This window comes from Desmodus rotundus, chromosome 5 (genome assembly GCF_022682495.2).
Source record: "Desmodus rotundus isolate HL8 chromosome 5, HLdesRot8A.1, whole genome shotgun sequence".
Lineage (NCBI taxonomy): Eukaryota > Metazoa > Chordata > Mammalia > Chiroptera > Phyllostomidae > Desmodus > Desmodus rotundus.
The window spans coordinates 94,048,111-94,064,161 of record NC_071391.1 but is presented as its reverse complement, the minus strand read 5'-3'; the positions used below and the strand labels follow the sequence as shown (position 1 = coordinate 94,064,161).

Genomic DNA, 16,051 nt, shown 5'->3' with positions numbered 1-16,051 from the left:
CCAAGCTACACTGATGGGCCTCTTTGGTCAAGCACCTCCCCCTGCACCATTTTGACTTCTACTGTGCGTGTGCCTGCCTTCCCCCACCTTCACAATCTGGTACCTGACAGGGGAAGGAAAGAGTGTTAATCTCCTTGGTGGAGCAATGCCATGATCCCCTGGGGTGTGAAGCTGTAGCTTCCCCAGTGAAGCAAACAGGCTTATGTTCCCCAGTTTATCAAGTTCAATGTTTAATTCCCTTTACTCACCTTTCTCGTTAAGAATTAGCTAACTACCTACGGTAAAGGCACCATTTTCAAAGCTGCTCCTTTAGATGACTCCCCTGCATTTCCTCTCAGGAGCACCATACCTCAAGACTGTTGAGTACCCAGTGGTTGCTCAACTTGTTAGAGTGACCAAAATGAAACCAGGTTCCCAGAAGTTTACTAGCGCCCTCACTTACTCAATGTGCCCTACAAAAGGTGGCCTTACAGAAGGCAGCACAAAGAAATGTCCTTGATGCCCGTACAACACAGAGGTGCGGATATGACCCTTTGGAAACATCACAGCTGTAATTATTTACTCGCCCAGGATAAAAGATGAGATCTGGCTCAGCAGGACCAGATTGCATGACGACGAGCACACTTAAGTCAGAGGGACAGCCTGAGTACCATGACCCAGGCCCTGAACACCAGGCGGAACGCCCACCATTCCCCAGCTTACCCAGGGGTTGGAGGCATGTTCTCTGTGGGCAGCAGGACCAGTGTCTTACAAACAAAAGCAGGTAAACTTCCAGAACAGTCACCATTTCAGAAACTGACCATCCTATACCTGACCTGTGATAAGGATTGTGTTTAGCACCCAGATCTCTTGGGAGCAGGGGAATCATTGAATCTCTTAGAGCTCAAACTGAAAACACATCTCAGCAGGAATCCATGTCTGGGGTTGCTTGTTTCAGTGAAAGGTTAACTCCACAGCTTTCACCTGAGACTGGAACCCAGCTGTTAGTGAGGTGGTTAGTCCTAAAGCTGAAGGAAGGCCTCCATTACTAAGGGTAAGAACCAAGAGTGCCAATAGAAAGAAATGGAAGTATGAATTCATGCTATAGCATGGATGAACCTCGAAAACACTAAGTGAAAGCAACACAGCTAGTCAAAAAGGATATACATCGTAGGACTCCATTTATATGAAACTTCCAAAGGGGCAAATCTGTATTGAGAGAAAGCACATTAGTGGTTGCTTAAATTTCAATAGGTTAGGGAATTGGAGGGGGATGAGAGGGTAACGGCAAAGGGGTGTGGGGTGTCTTCTTGGGGTAATAAAAAATGTTTACAAATAGATTGTGGTGGCATCATATGCACAAGCCTGAAGGCCACTAAAGGCCACTAGACTCTAAATAGATGAATTTTATAGTATGTGAACTGTATCTCAATAAAGCTGATAAAAGAAATAAAGTTAGTGTTTAGTATCATTTATTGTAAAAAAAAAAAAAAGTTGTCTAATACTGGTCTCTAAGGTTTGCAGTTATGTCCGGCTTCCAAACTACTTTAAGGAAGGAGCAGGACTGCCCTCCACACTCCTCCACAGGACTTCTGGTGGGCACGCTGCCAGAGTTTTATGACTTAGACCCAAAGAGAAGAATTCTGTATCATTTTGAGCTGGACCATCAAACTCAAATTTCCTACAACTAAGCAGAGGAGGAGACAGGACTTGAGGATCAAGTGGCTTCACAGTTAATGATAGCAAGTCAAGCTGCAGCAGTGGCAGGGACCTGTGAGGACTAAGGCCTGTATGGGAGACGGTGGCTTCATACCCAACGGAGAAAACAATTTCACTGCCTCTGAGAATGTGCCACCAAAACACAGAGCTGGTGTCAGTTATAACGGCTAACTCTGTCCTGGTTCCTTCCTTTAAGTGACCTCTCAGCCAATGCAGGCAGAAAGTTGGAACAGTAGGAATGAACGGTGGTCCCATAACAAGCACTCCACCAGGTTTTTATCCCTAATTATCCACTAGCTATGACAAACATCTAGTAGCAAAGCAAAAACCTCACTCAGGCGATGGCCTAGATATTTACAATTTTATGTCCACCTTGGAGAAGCAACATGTTTCTAGAGTGAAGCATGAAGGAGCTAGTTTATAAACGTATTTTAGTAGATGATAATGTACCACAGCCACCTGTCGGTAACCATGGAGGCTTGGGCAAAGTGCTGGTCCCAAGAACGTGGCCCCAGATCTGCCCATGGGGATCACTCCTCCCAGACCAACGGGGGAATCAATGGGGCACAACCGGAGAGCTCGGCCAGTAACCTTGCACAGGAAGGAGCTCTGATTATGAGACCTAAGTTACTGTGTATGTACCATTTTGAGAAAGGACTACTTTGATTGTCCTATTAGGTACAGACAAAATGCTAGTTTACTTTTCAATCCAATTCAGACTTGGAAAAATAAAACCATCTTTCTTCCTTAAGCACCAGCTTTACTCCCTTTTGGCTTTAAAAACATGGAGATTGAGAGCTCACTATCAATTTCATTCTAAGATCTTTGAACAAATGTTTGCTACGTTCATTGCCCATGTCTGGTATTCCCATGGGCAATTCCTGCTATGGGAGATGGCAGAACATGGGAGTCGCCCACTGGAGCTGGGGTGGCACTGGGTCAGGAGATATGCATAAAATATGGATCCTTAGAGGAAGGAAACATTCTGAAGGGTCAGAATATATTTGAAACTCATGCCACAGATAATAGATGTCATTTTTACTTTATTTAAGGAGAAGAAGGGGGAGGAACAACAGTAATTTTCATAATACACAGAAGACAAGTTAGCAGTGAAAATAAAAAGAAGGCTGTGTACTTGCCACCAGTCTGCTTTGCAGTTCTGGGATTAGTAAATTTAATGCAGTCTGTCATTTGGATTACTGTTTAACAAATTTATAATTGGCAAAATTAGGGATATGAGTCACTGTAAGTGAACTACAACTAAGAGGAAAACCTAAATAACCCTTGAAAAAGTCAATTAAAAATAAACCATAAATATGTAATGCACATTAGTGTAACAAAACCATTTTTGTAAACATTTTCTCCACCATAACATGGGCATGAGGAAAAAGTAAAAACACTGCACTGAATACAGAGTTACTCTGATTTAAATACAGAAGGACATTAGTTATTAAAGCTTTGACTAAACCTAGAGACATGTTTGTGTTTTGTTTTGAAGAGCACTGCTATAATGGTTTTCAATGTTCCGTGTTTAATGCCATCACCATAATACTGTTTCCTTTTGTAATTTTGCCATCCTGGCACTTGTGTGAAGTCATTACCTTTTTAAAGGAATAAAGTCTTCCCTTCTCCAGAAGAACTAAATTTTAATAACTCAGTCTTTTATGGAGAAACCTAATTGGGCACTTGTTTCAAGCTGTAGCGATGCAGTCTGGCTGAAAAGGGGGTGAGGCTAAGAAGGTGACACCACAGCCAAGGAGGGCACACACCAGGAACCCACCCCACAAGGATAAAGAGCCGGGCCAGCTGAGGAAATGAGGCCTACCAGTGAGGTCAATTCTCTTCCACTCAAACACCAAGAGAGTGACAGGTGGGTCACTGGGGCAAGTAGGATAGGCACTATTCTGCCTTGAGCTCAGACCCCATCACATCTCATGGGGAACCTCGTTTTTGACAAGTTCTAAACACTTGGTAATTCCAATGAAACACCATCTGCAATACCTGCATGACACCCCTTGTGTTACCGATACTGAGGTTCAAGTCTGTGGAAAATTAAGACTGTGATGCCTCTCCCTTTTTTATCACCTCCATTTTGACATCAGCAGTTTAGTTACTTTTTCAGATACCTGCCCAACTTTCACCTCTCTCTAAAGCCATGGAAGGGGCCACAATGGACCCAGCCATCCAGTTCTTCCTCCTTTTGGTGCACACCTGCGTTCATGGTGGCACACTGTATCTTACTTGAAAAGCCAAAGCGGGTAGAAAATTGCCAGCAATGACTTGATTTTGAGTAAAGTCCTGTGACGATAGAATCTGGTCTATCTCAAAAGTCCCCTTCCAAAGGTGAGATTAACTCTTCAATCTTCTTCGTTATGTTAACAACAAATTAGTTGAAAAGAACTAGTTTTTTCTACTTTGGGTATTAGCATTACTCCAAAGTCATACAAATGGACAAACCATTTCTATCACCTTGTTCTTCCAAAAGAAAGAAAAGCTTTCTCAGGGTACCTTGCCTTTGTAGATATGTACAACCAGCTGTTGTTACTACATTTGTGAGTGCATTTATCTTCTTCACTAGATTTTTTTAATTCAAAGAATAGCCTTTGGCAAGAATGCTGAGCAAGGAGAGAGAGAGTAATAGTAGTCAAAATGGGTGCCAAATAAGATGAGAATGTTGGGCACAGCCTTGGCAAACAGGTGCAAGTGACTTATATTTTGGGGAGACAAGTTCCCCATCTTCATGTTATCAAAGAAAATTAACCATAAAGAAAGATTATGCCTATGAAACACTAACCTTCTGTTTGGTGCACAGAGTTCAAAGCTGCCCTCATAAAGTCTTCCCACTCAGAACCCAGTAAGAAAAAGGAAGATGGCAGAATCGTGATGCTGAGCCTCGTTCCTTTCCCAAGAGACTGCTACCCTCAGAGGAATCGAGTGACCATGGAGCCAAGAAACAAATTATCACCCAAGACATTTATTACAATGGCAGGAACATATTCATGAAGTAAAGTTGGTTTAAAAAACAGAGAGAGAACAAGAGAATAAGTCAAAGAACAAGAAAACCCAGGGGTTTGATATTACACCTAAAACAAGGGAAGATGATGCCTTACAAATAAGCAGTATTAACTACATTCTTAAAATAGTTTTAGTGCATTGCATTTTTAGAAAAGGGAAATAACCCTCGCCCTCCTGGAAAGGTTCCTGCAAAATGAACAGTTTGTGTGACTATTCTGATATGACCACCTGTCTGCTACCAAACCCTGAACTGAGAACAATGTGGCCTCTTATATTGTAGGCTCCCGTGGTCTATTAACCACTAAGATGAGTATGTGAAAATGAAGCTTTCTGCCCTCTACACTTAGAAAGAAGACTGCACCAGTCAGCATGATGAAGCCCTATGGCCATTTCCCATCTTCAGAGACAATTTCTGGTGTGCCTACTGAGACCTGTGACAAATAACAGTCAAACTTCAACCTGATAGTTTTGGTATTAAGATTAAATTAAACATTAATGTTTTCCTCCAAAACAAATATAAACTAAACCACCTCTTAATGCATTAAAAACAATGAGGTAGGCAAAAAAATTAAACACGTGATTGGAAAAAAATATTTTTCCTCTGCAAGTGCAGACTGTGGTAAAACAACTGTTGTTGCACTTCTAGGTTTAAACAAAAATTAAACCTTAACTGAGGCAGTGCTAATACTGTCACACAACAAAGTTCTAGCCATTAGACAAATGCACACATTTTCTTTTTCCTTTTTTTTTTGAAGAACCATCCGCACATGATTTAGGCAAAACCTGGTATACAGAAAAATGACTGAGTTCTTGGTGAAGGCAAAAAAAAAATCCAAATGAAATGGGACACCCTTAACCCACCCCACCCTACCTCCCAAGCCTCATCCACAAAAAAGTTATCCTAGTAACTGTGTCTTTCACATTTTATAAATATTAGCTTCTTAAACCTGCCCCTTCTTCTTTGTCCACATATTGTCACATTACAAAAAAGAAATGTCAGTTAAATACATTGTTAATGTTACTATATTAAATCTGCTCTTGCTTCAGCAAACTGCTCATCAAGACCACCACTCTACACCTCCTTGTGCCCACTTTCAACAAACCAATGGCATTTTCACGGTCTCCACCTTCAGACACCCAAACAACAGAGTCACTCAGAGACAAGGAATTCTGGAGCTGAAGGAAAGGCGTTTGCTTTCTGGCCTGATGCTCGATCCAAAACACTGATAGCACCTGATGGTAGAATCTGAACAGCACCAGCTGCATTGCAGCCTTGATTTATTTTTGAGTAAAAAAAAAAAAATATGGGGGATAAACTGGTAGGAAGAATGGGAAGGAAAGGAGAAAACCCCACGTGCGGTGTCTGCGCACACGGCTGTCCTGGACTGCCCCGGTGCAGCTCTGAGCTCCAGTTGCAGGAATTCCAAGTTCTCAGGATCTGGAAGACTGTGGGGCCAGCGATCCTCACTGCCATGCTTCTACCAGCTCAGAAGAGAAGTCCTGCCCAATGTCATAAAATAAACCTGACTGCTGCCACCAGACCGAACAGAGGCAAAGAACACCTGCAAGAGCAAGAGAAAAGGTGGGGTTTACCGTGAAAACACAACACTGCCTGAAGAAGAAATGCTTCCTGTGGTTCCCAGGCAGGTAACCCCAAGCCACCAACAACATCTACATCTCCATAAGCAGAAGCTGAAATCAAAATGTTCTTCTCAAAAGAAAATCGGGGATGATGTCAATTTTTCATTCATAAGGAGTGATCATCTGTAGCCAATTTTTATTACAACTAGGAAGGCTAACTGGTCAAATAACTCTTTATACATTGTCAGAGTGAGAACTTCAAAATAAAAAAAAAGTTTCTGTAATTGGGTCATTTCTTTTACCTCCACTGCAAATGCCTTCTAAAAGATAAATGTGTTTAGAAAACTCAGTGAGCAATGGGGAGGTAATTAGGTTACCTCCTTAGCAACCTAACTTTTCTTTTAAAAAATTAAGCTAAAATTTATTAGTTATTTTATTATTCCATACAGTAATTTTGTATCTTTTATTAGCATACTTTGAGGAATATACCACTTCTTGGCCTTTTGGCTAAGATCAAGTGTAATATACTTTGAGGAATATGACATCATGAGTGATGAAATTATTTAAATAACAGAAGTTCAAAAAATATACTTATGGCCACATTAAATCCACTTGGAAAATATAAGCCAAAAAGCTGGTAAAATCCTGGGTAAGGTCTAAAGTTGTATGGATTTTCAAAGAAAAAGGTCTGGGAGTTATTATGTAGGGAAAAGAAATGTTACTCCATTAGTAAATGGCCTTCTGAATTGCAGGAGAAAGTGGGTTAGTTGTCACATAGCTTTAGTGTGGGTTATGCAATTGGGTGAACAGAAGGAACAGCTGCAAAGCAGAGATCTACTGCTCTCCTCTGTCATGTCAAAATTTTACATTTAATATGAGAAGTCAACCTACAGGCTGGTTGCTAAGACTTTCACTGTATTTTCACATGAAGCAAGAGGTGGAAATGCTCTTAAGAGGTAAGTTTCTAAGGCTGCAATTGGCTGCCTCAGGGAGTAAGGCATGCTTTTATCCAAAGGAACAGGAGAGAACATGGGGCTTGGCAAAGACCAGCTCCCCCTCTGATGTCCTTCCCAAAGCAGACAGGGATGAGTCAACACCCTTAGCCATCTATCTGCTCTACTCCAAAGCTGGTTTTGGGAGGGAATCCCTGCAGAGTGAGTAGAACAAGGATTAAACAAGGATGTGGTCAGTTTTGAAGAAGAAAGGTTTTTACACTGGGGCCTGGATGCCCTGGGGTCTCAGCTACAAGAGGTACTTGTGTTTCTGCATAAAATGATTTATACTCTTGGGCATTTCTGACATTTAAACTGTGAAATTATTGTACTACTTAAAGGGTAGACTAACAAGTGGTATCTTTATGATACATATCAGGGGAGGGGGACCTTCTACCCAACCCAAATTTGCATGGGTGGTTTCTTCTAATCACAAAAGAACCCCATTCACCTAAACCTGGCAGCTTTAACCTTCCCTATACCTAAGCCAAACACCGTCTACACAGGTCACCTAATGGGGTTTTTTAAAGACTCTGTATGATAATTTCTACAGAGAGAATGTCTTTATTTCCTCATAGCTATATATATATATAGAGAGAGAGAGAGAGCTATATATAGAGCTATATATATATATAAAATATATACATATTCATATATATATTATATATATAATATATACATATTCATATATATATTATATATATATTCCCAAACCCCATAAATAGGTCTAAATATCCACTATTAAAAATTTCCTTGATGAAATTATTTCACAATCTATCAAAACCCTAAGGAGAAGCTTCACCCAACTCCATGAAAAATAAACCACTGCTAAAAGACAGTAGCAATTAAAAAAGAATCTGAGGACACCATTACCTTGTCATTGCGTTCACATAAGAATTTCAGTCTTTGAGCCCTTTTGTGCATAAACACACCATCCAGGTGACCAGTTTCCACCGACCGGATCTCTATGGCCTTTTCTCCCCAGCCCATTGTTTGATTGGATCGAATATATGCTTTTTGAGAGGCAAAAACACATATTGTCAAAGATAAGGAAACAGCCATGAAAAGATGCTGATAATATAATACACCCCCCTCCCCAAATGTCTAGCATTTAAGAATATTTGTTTTAAGGAACTCTAACTTAGTAAACTTTTGGTCTATCCTGGGAAATTATAATTTGAATCAATGCTTGAATCTATTAATTTCCCTGAGGCATTTCTCACTTGCCTTCAGCAATGACCCAATAACTTTACAGTTTACCGCTCATATTTTCATCAAAGCAGTAATGAGGGAAGGCAGGAAGAAGAAATGACAACTAGAAAGAGAGAGTGACTTAACTGCAACAAAACCAAAACAGTTTGAGGACATAAACTTAAGGCCATGAAAATGTCAGCTACCCACTACCATCCCTGCACCCTTCTTCATGAATGCACCTCAGGACACAAGAGGTTGTGCTTCTGGTTGTGGCTCTGCCACTTGCAAGATGCCGATCACATACCTTTCTCTGTCTTCCTTTACTTGCCACAATCAGGCAACAACAACATCTGTCCTACTTTCCCTGAATGCCGTAAGGATTAAATAAAGGATTATGAATGACAAGAGTTTTTAAAAGTGTTAAATAATTACTTGGATTTTGTTCTAAGATAGTCCCATGGTCTACAATCTAACTTTCCACCACCTATTACCAACTACTCTGTTGATAAATACATGCAGTTTTAGAGAAAGCTCTACTTTTACAAATGCTGCCTTCTCCTCTGACAGATACATACCTACAGATGTTGGCATCTCTCCCCACTGCAGAACCACATCCTTGGTGATTCTTCCATAGGTATTCACATAAACCCCTTCATCTTCATAGCATACCAAAAGCTCCATCCCATCTGTGTTGGGGAGGATGATGATTGCATGGGGTTTGATGCTACACTGGATCTATAGAACAGGAACAAAGTACAGAGAAGCAGGTTTGTGGCTATTTCTATCCTGTAAAAGTGCTCAGTAAGACTGTCTCGGAGAATGTACTAGTTCATATTCCTAGTGATAAACACAGCAGTTGGGTAAGATTTTGGAAAATCCATGCAATCTATAGCCCAAAGTCTACCTTTTACAGGTCATACACTCTGAATACACATTTTCTGAGGTCCTTGGAACATATTAAGATTGTGGGTTCCATTTAAGGAATTATGTTCCTCAAATCACTCCCAACTCAGGGGTTTTCTGACCTACCAGCAACTGCCCCAATCTATCCCATGTTAGTCCAAGCCAGGGCTGGGAGGTTTTCACGAGGGTTTCACAGAGCCAGAAGGGATGATTTCCACTTGTCTGAGAGCATGGAGCCATGACAATGGCACGACACTTAAATACTCACCCCTACACCAGGGGAAGTAAGGAATCCCTGCTTGTGTTAGTTCACTAAGCAGAGTATAGAAAAAGTCAAAACAAAATGAAGCCAGTCAACCAACCATAGAGTGTGGGTTCTTTCTTACGTGTGTTGGTAGATAAATGTCATAGACTGATCCTGAATCCACATCAACAGCATGGAACCCAGCACAGGATCCATAGATCACTTTCAACCGCTGGCCTTCCTCCACAGTGAGATCCACCAGTAATGGCTTATGTACCAATTCTCCAAACGACTACAAACAAGTACAAACAAGTAACCAAGAGGGAAGCAAAGAGATAAAGACCTCATTTGTAACAGGTCAAACTAGAGAAGCCAGGTCCAAGTTACAACCAAAGGCAAAAATACATCTTTAATTTGTCATGCTTTTGTCTGTTAACGAGAATTTAGAAAACACTTCTTTCAGAAGCCATGTTCCAAATTTTCCCAACCTAGCCCAAGAATTCTACTCTGTCACTTACTATTCTGTTGTACGTCTTGGTGAGAAAAGCATGAAAGTGAAATAATCAGGACTTTCTATAGCATACTATTCAACTATTCAGATGCAGACAATGCACAGAGAGGAAAGGAACTGTAGGAGTCACATACTGAGACTTTTATCAGTATAGTTATCACAGTAACTATTTGACTTACACTTGACATTATTAGTCTTCTACTTTCATTCTGACTAGAATGATATAGTGACGAAAGGCTATAACATACAAGGCCTGTGTGGTCTTAGTTCTTCACTAATATTAGTACCTACAGCTCATAAGACAGATTGAAATAAGGTGTTAAAAGCAACTAGTACAGTACCTGTAAAAAATAGGATATACTAAGAGCAGATCTCAGAAGATAACTGTAATTTATTACCAATTACTTTCATTCAATAATACGTAGATTTATTTTTTAAGCAAATGTGACAATCCCATTTAGCCTGCTGAACTGGGAATCAAGGAATAAGCAATCTAAATATGTCAATTTTCCAAATAATTCAAGATTATCCTCAGTAAAATATATCAAAACTATTTTTAAAAGTTTAAGTAAATAGAATCATTTTGGATGAAAAAGTCTTAATTTCTTACCCTCCACTAAACAGTCCCAGGGACTGTGCTCAAGGTTTTGTGCCTAGTATTAGAAATGATGTTAAGTTATTTACAGTATCTAATGTCATATTAATATCATTTAAATTAAAAATTTCATAAATTTATATTAGTACAAACTCAAAAATTATAAAAATATATTAAAAATACCCATATAAAATAACTGTTAATATTTTTCTACAATTTTTTCTTCAAACAAAAGTGGTATATTATACATATTTTAATCTCCTTTTCTATTGAAGTTGTAATACTATTCACTCCTCTTGTCATTCAGAATTTCTATAATTTAACTAGTACTCTTGAATGTATACCTTAAGTTAATCAATTAAATCAAATTTAAATTAATTACATTAAATTTGATTAGTACTCTTGAATATATACACCTTAAAGCGGTCTATTGTTGGCTACCTTTTTGTTATCTAAAAGTTTGTATGTGCACATCCATGACTTTATGTGGAAGGTCAAGGTCAGCTTATTAAATGGAGGTGGTGTTATTTTGTCTTTTCCTCTGTTTGCGTACTGGCACATTGGTTAGTGCCTGTACAACATTCAGCTCTCTTCATCTCACACTCTGAGGACTTGAAAGCAGATAGCTAGGCTATGACATTAGAAATGGCCTTTCTTATGAAAAGTTGAACACTCTATTAGTTGATAACTTTTAAATGATCAGTTTTAACTGTTCAGGGCTTTTAAAATTATTCCCTGGTCACAAGCGTGCATGATTAATGCTACTTTTAAGTGCACTTGATGTTGTTACCTTAAAGGCCATAAATTTGTGATATGGCTTGGGTGCCCATGCATAAACTTCCACAGAATTCTTCAAAGCAATTACGAGAAATTTAATTCTTTCATATTTTACTGAAAAAACAAACAAGAGAAACACAAGTCAGTATCGACATGGAACTCTATAAATTCTTCTGGTTGTCTTTCACAAATTTTATAAAAATGACTTCTACTGATTCATCGAAACAAACAAGAGAAAAATGTTGATCAAGATCAAGCCCCACAATTTCCTTCCCAAGTTCTTTAATGTGTAATACAGGCTGTTCCCACGGTTCCTGAAGTTGTGTGGGACCCAATACCAATACTCTGGTTACTACCACTGAGTACTTTCACTATGTTCCTAATCTTTTACTCCAAGTATTTAATTATCAAGGGCAATGCCAGGCACACCATCCCAAAGTCTCAAGGGATCATTATTACTTGAAAAGGATAATCATGAGACTCATCAGTCAAGAAGCTCCTGAATCACACAAAAAGGTCAAATCACCCCCATGGCTTCTTCTGAGTTGGGCATGAGGCTTACAGACTGAGGAACATAGAAGTCTATACCAAAATATTCACTGACTGAGTGTGAATTCCATCTATTTCTGTGTATAAGAACAAGTATCACTTCAAATCACTTCTTGATCTATAGAGGTAAGGGATCTAATTGCTAGGATCCTACCTAAAGTTCTATACCAAAAGAACAGTACTAAAGAAAATCTGCCCTGGCTGATATAGCTCAGTGGACTAAGTGCTGACCTATGGACCAAAGGGTCATCATTTCGATTCCCAGTGACTGGGCACATGCCTGGGTTGCAGCAGGCCAGGTCAGCAGTAGGGGGTTCAAAAGAGGCAACCACACATTGATGTTTCTGTCCCTCTCTTTCTCCCTCCTTTTCCCTTCTCTCTAAAACTAAACAAAATCTTTAAAAATTTTTTAAAAAAGAAAATCTTCAACATATACACACATGCATACATGTGTATATACACCTACACAATGACTCAATGAGCACATACACGCTCACACACCCATACACACTGCAGTGCACCAACACACACATGCACACCCCACAGTGTACGCACACACATAAATTCCTCCTTTACACAGCTGTTTTAATTCTCTCACAGCTACGCAACTCTGCTTAAAAACAGACACGCTGAGGTGCCCTGAGCACATGACTTACTAGTCTGATCAGACCCTCCAGTTTCTTTATAAGTTATCTAATTTCACACTATGACTTGACTCTTCCTTTGTAAATGAGATGGCTTGTTAACTTGATACCTCTCCTTGTTAAAGTCCATACATTGTCACTTACAAGTAAATCATTAACATTAATATTAACACAGAAAAGATTATAAAACGTTGTCCAAACTAGTGCTTTTCTTTTTTTTTAAGAGATTTTATTTATTTACTTTCAGACAGAAGGGAAGGGAAGGAGAAAGAGAGGAAGAGAAACATCAATGTGAGAGAGATACATCCACTGGCTTCTTCTCACAAGCCCCCAACTGGGGACCTGGCCCACAACTCAGGCATGTGCCCTGACTGGGAATCAAACCAGGGACCTGTCAGTTTGCAGCCTGGCACTCAATCCACTGAGCCACACCAGCCAGGGCAAAACTAGTGCTATTATTTTAATAGAATTTTCTGTGACTTTAGAAAGGCTTTACACTTGTACTGTTAACATGATAGTGACTAGTTACATGTGGCTATTGGGCCCTTGAAATGCACTCATGCCAATGAGAAAATAAATTTTAAAGTTTATTTCATGTTAATTAATTTAAATATAAATTGAAATAGCATGCCTGCTTACATAGTACAGCACAGGTCCTGATAAACTGAATACAGTTTCTTAAATGTGTAAAGATAACAAATGAATGGTATCATACATTCATTATCTCCAGAAAATGTTTGCGATTCATTCTACAAGAATGAGAGGCCTGAGGGTTGCTGGGCTGTTTTTTGTTTTGTTTTGTTTTGTTTGATTAAAAAAACAATTTCCCTGCCTCTAGTTCCCTCTGTAGGATAATCTATTCATAACATTTCAGCTGCTTATGAGCTTTTTCATTCAATTTAACCTTAGATGATTTTAGTTCTCTCTCAAAAATAAAAATGTTTCACATAAACACAACAAAGAAAATCCTAATCCCCAAATCTGTACCAAGGAAACAGTACTACTTTTTGATACCACTCAGAATCATTCCAATAGTGGGGTGGCTCCTATAATCATTATTAACCAATGAATTGAGGGTTGTAGGCAGATAACATAAACAAGAAGATACTGTCAAGAGCTGTAACATCCCTAGGAGCAGAGAGCTATAGTATACACTTTCATAAACAGAAAAAAATCATCTAAGCAGAAATCAATGTTCAATAGGCCCCTTATGTTAATAAGTCTTAGGTACATATAGACCATTGGTTGATCATCTCAACTTCCCATTTTCCCATTTAAAATGATACATTAGAATATATAACCTCTCCCATAAAACTTTAATTTGACTAAGCTCCATTATTTTCCCTTTATTTCCAACATCTTGTATTAATGTTTCGATAATTTTTATACACACACATTTTTTTGTTTTGATTTCATGAGAACCATGGCATGCATGCCACAAAGAAGAAAACACAGTTTCCATGTGACACTGACTGGCCAGCTAGATTCACTTACTGGCTAAGAGCACAGTAGCTTTGCACAGTGCTCTTAATCCAAAATGACGGCGATAGCTCCTGGGGCAAATTCTCATACGTCTATCAGACTGCCAAGGACTCAGAGTCCTTAGTTCTCAGTCTTCTAAATGGAGAATAAGCCTGAAGCACAAAGGAGAACTCCAAATAGACTGGCTTTCCTTTGGCCAGGCTTTCTTAAGGAGTTTATTTTGAACCACATCTTACACAGAAGAATGTGAGCTGTCAAAGACAAAGGGTGAAGAGAGTTTCTCACAAAATGAGCTTGTATGGATGAGACAAACGGAGGACAGAGTGAGCAGCAGGAATAAACTGTGTTATGCTTAAAGGTGCACCTGAGTCTAGATGAGTTTTCAGGATTATAAGGTGGCTAGAAATATAACAGTAAATAATAGTAATAAGCTACATGTATCAGAAACAAATTTATTATTAAAAGCTTCAAAGAACAGGTGAATTTTAAATGAAATATTAATTAAACCCTGGAAAAACAAAACCCTCATGACCCTCCTGGAACTCACCCACTTTATAGTGTACACATCCTTCCAAATCCCCGACCGTTGTCCACCCCTGTTTCTTCTCAACTTCTGGATCATTGTGAAGGATTTTATTTCTTAGCCAGGACAAATAGTAGACACGTAACTTATCCTTTTTGCCTAGCAAAACAAATAGAAATATTTTACCCACATATTCAAAGGTAATTATCATAGTCAATAACAATAGTAACCAAAAGAAACTTCAACAAATGCCACCTCCTAAGGGAATCATTTTGTATCAATTTTACTAGAAACCCAATTCAAGTTATTCAGATGGACTTTTGAAACCTAAGAATTATCATAAGGTAATATGACAGCCTTAAAAGGCTTTAACTTATAGAGCTAAAGATTTTTTAAAGAATTTTATTCATTCATTCTTTTATTTATTTATAGGCAGAGGGGAAGAGAGGGAGAGAAATATCAATGTGCAAGAGATACGTGGATCAGTTGGTTGCCCCTTGCATGCTCCCAACTGGGGACTTGGCCTGCAACCCAGGCATGTGCCCTGATTGGAAATCGAACTGGCGACCTTTTGGTTTGCAGGCCAGCACTCAATCCGCTGAACCACACCAGCCAGAGCTAAAAGGAGAGATTTTAAAAGAATAAAGAACTCACACTTATATACACAAATAGTATCAATAAACTAAAGTAATAAATACCTTCACAACAATACAATCAACAGAGCCTATAAGATGATTTCACATATGTTATGTAACCTGATTGTCAAAACCTTCCAGGACAGCCGTTTTTTACCATTTGACAGCACAAGGGTCAAATAAATCACCCAACAGACCCGAATCCAGCATAAGGCGAGCCATAAATTGGAGAAGTGTGCAACTTACAGAGCTGACAAAGGACTCACAAACAGAATTTGTAAAGATCTCTTATAAATCAGTAAGATGATGACCCAAAAGAAAAATTGGGCAAGCAACTAGAATAGGCAAAAGAAGTTATCTCATAGATACATAAAGAGGTACTTGCTCTCAATAGTCAATCATGAATGCATGTTAAAACCATAATGAAATACAATTTCATACACCTCTCAGTGTCTAGAATTAAAAAAGGCACTAATACTGAAAGCAGGAGACATGTGGAATAACTAGAAATTTCAGAAATTAGTGTCATAAACTGTCAGAATCACTTCGAAAAGGTTGGTATTATCCATTAAAGTAGGATATACAATATGTATATCCTGCTATGATGCCGTAATTTCTCTAATATACATGTGTGTATATGATCCCCCAAATACGTGGACAGGAATGTTCATAGCAGCATTGTTCATAGGAGCTCAAAACAGAAAACAA

General features: G+C 39.0%; 1 protein-coding gene across 44 annotated transcripts in view; it reads right to left on the bottom strand.

The window, feature by feature from the left end:
- Window positions 1-4,656: 4,656 nt before the first annotated feature.
- Window positions 4,657-16,051, bottom strand: part of MAP4K4 (mitogen-activated protein kinase kinase kinase kinase 4) — a 192,414-nt gene continuing 181,019 nt past the window's right edge. For 24 of the 44 annotated variants that reach the window (XM_053923629.1, XM_053923641.1, XM_053923630.1 and 21 more), the window contains 6 exons: window positions 14,733-14,867; window positions 11,524-11,624; window positions 9,746-9,919; window positions 9,056-9,215; window positions 8,160-8,299; window positions 4,657-6,275 (listed from right to left, as the gene is read on the bottom strand). In XM_053923629.1, the coding sequence (XP_053779604.1) occupies window positions 6,192-6,275; window positions 8,160-8,299; window positions 9,056-9,215; window positions 9,746-9,919; window positions 11,524-11,624; window positions 14,733-14,867 (794 nt within the window). In that variant the 3' untranslated portion in view covers window positions 4,657-6,191. The remainder of the gene's footprint in view (window positions 6,276-8,159; window positions 8,300-9,055; window positions 9,216-9,745; window positions 9,920-11,523; window positions 11,625-14,732; window positions 14,868-16,051) is intronic. The other 20 variants (XM_053923631.1, XM_053923642.1, XM_053923632.1 and 17 more) reach the window with 1 other exon arrangement.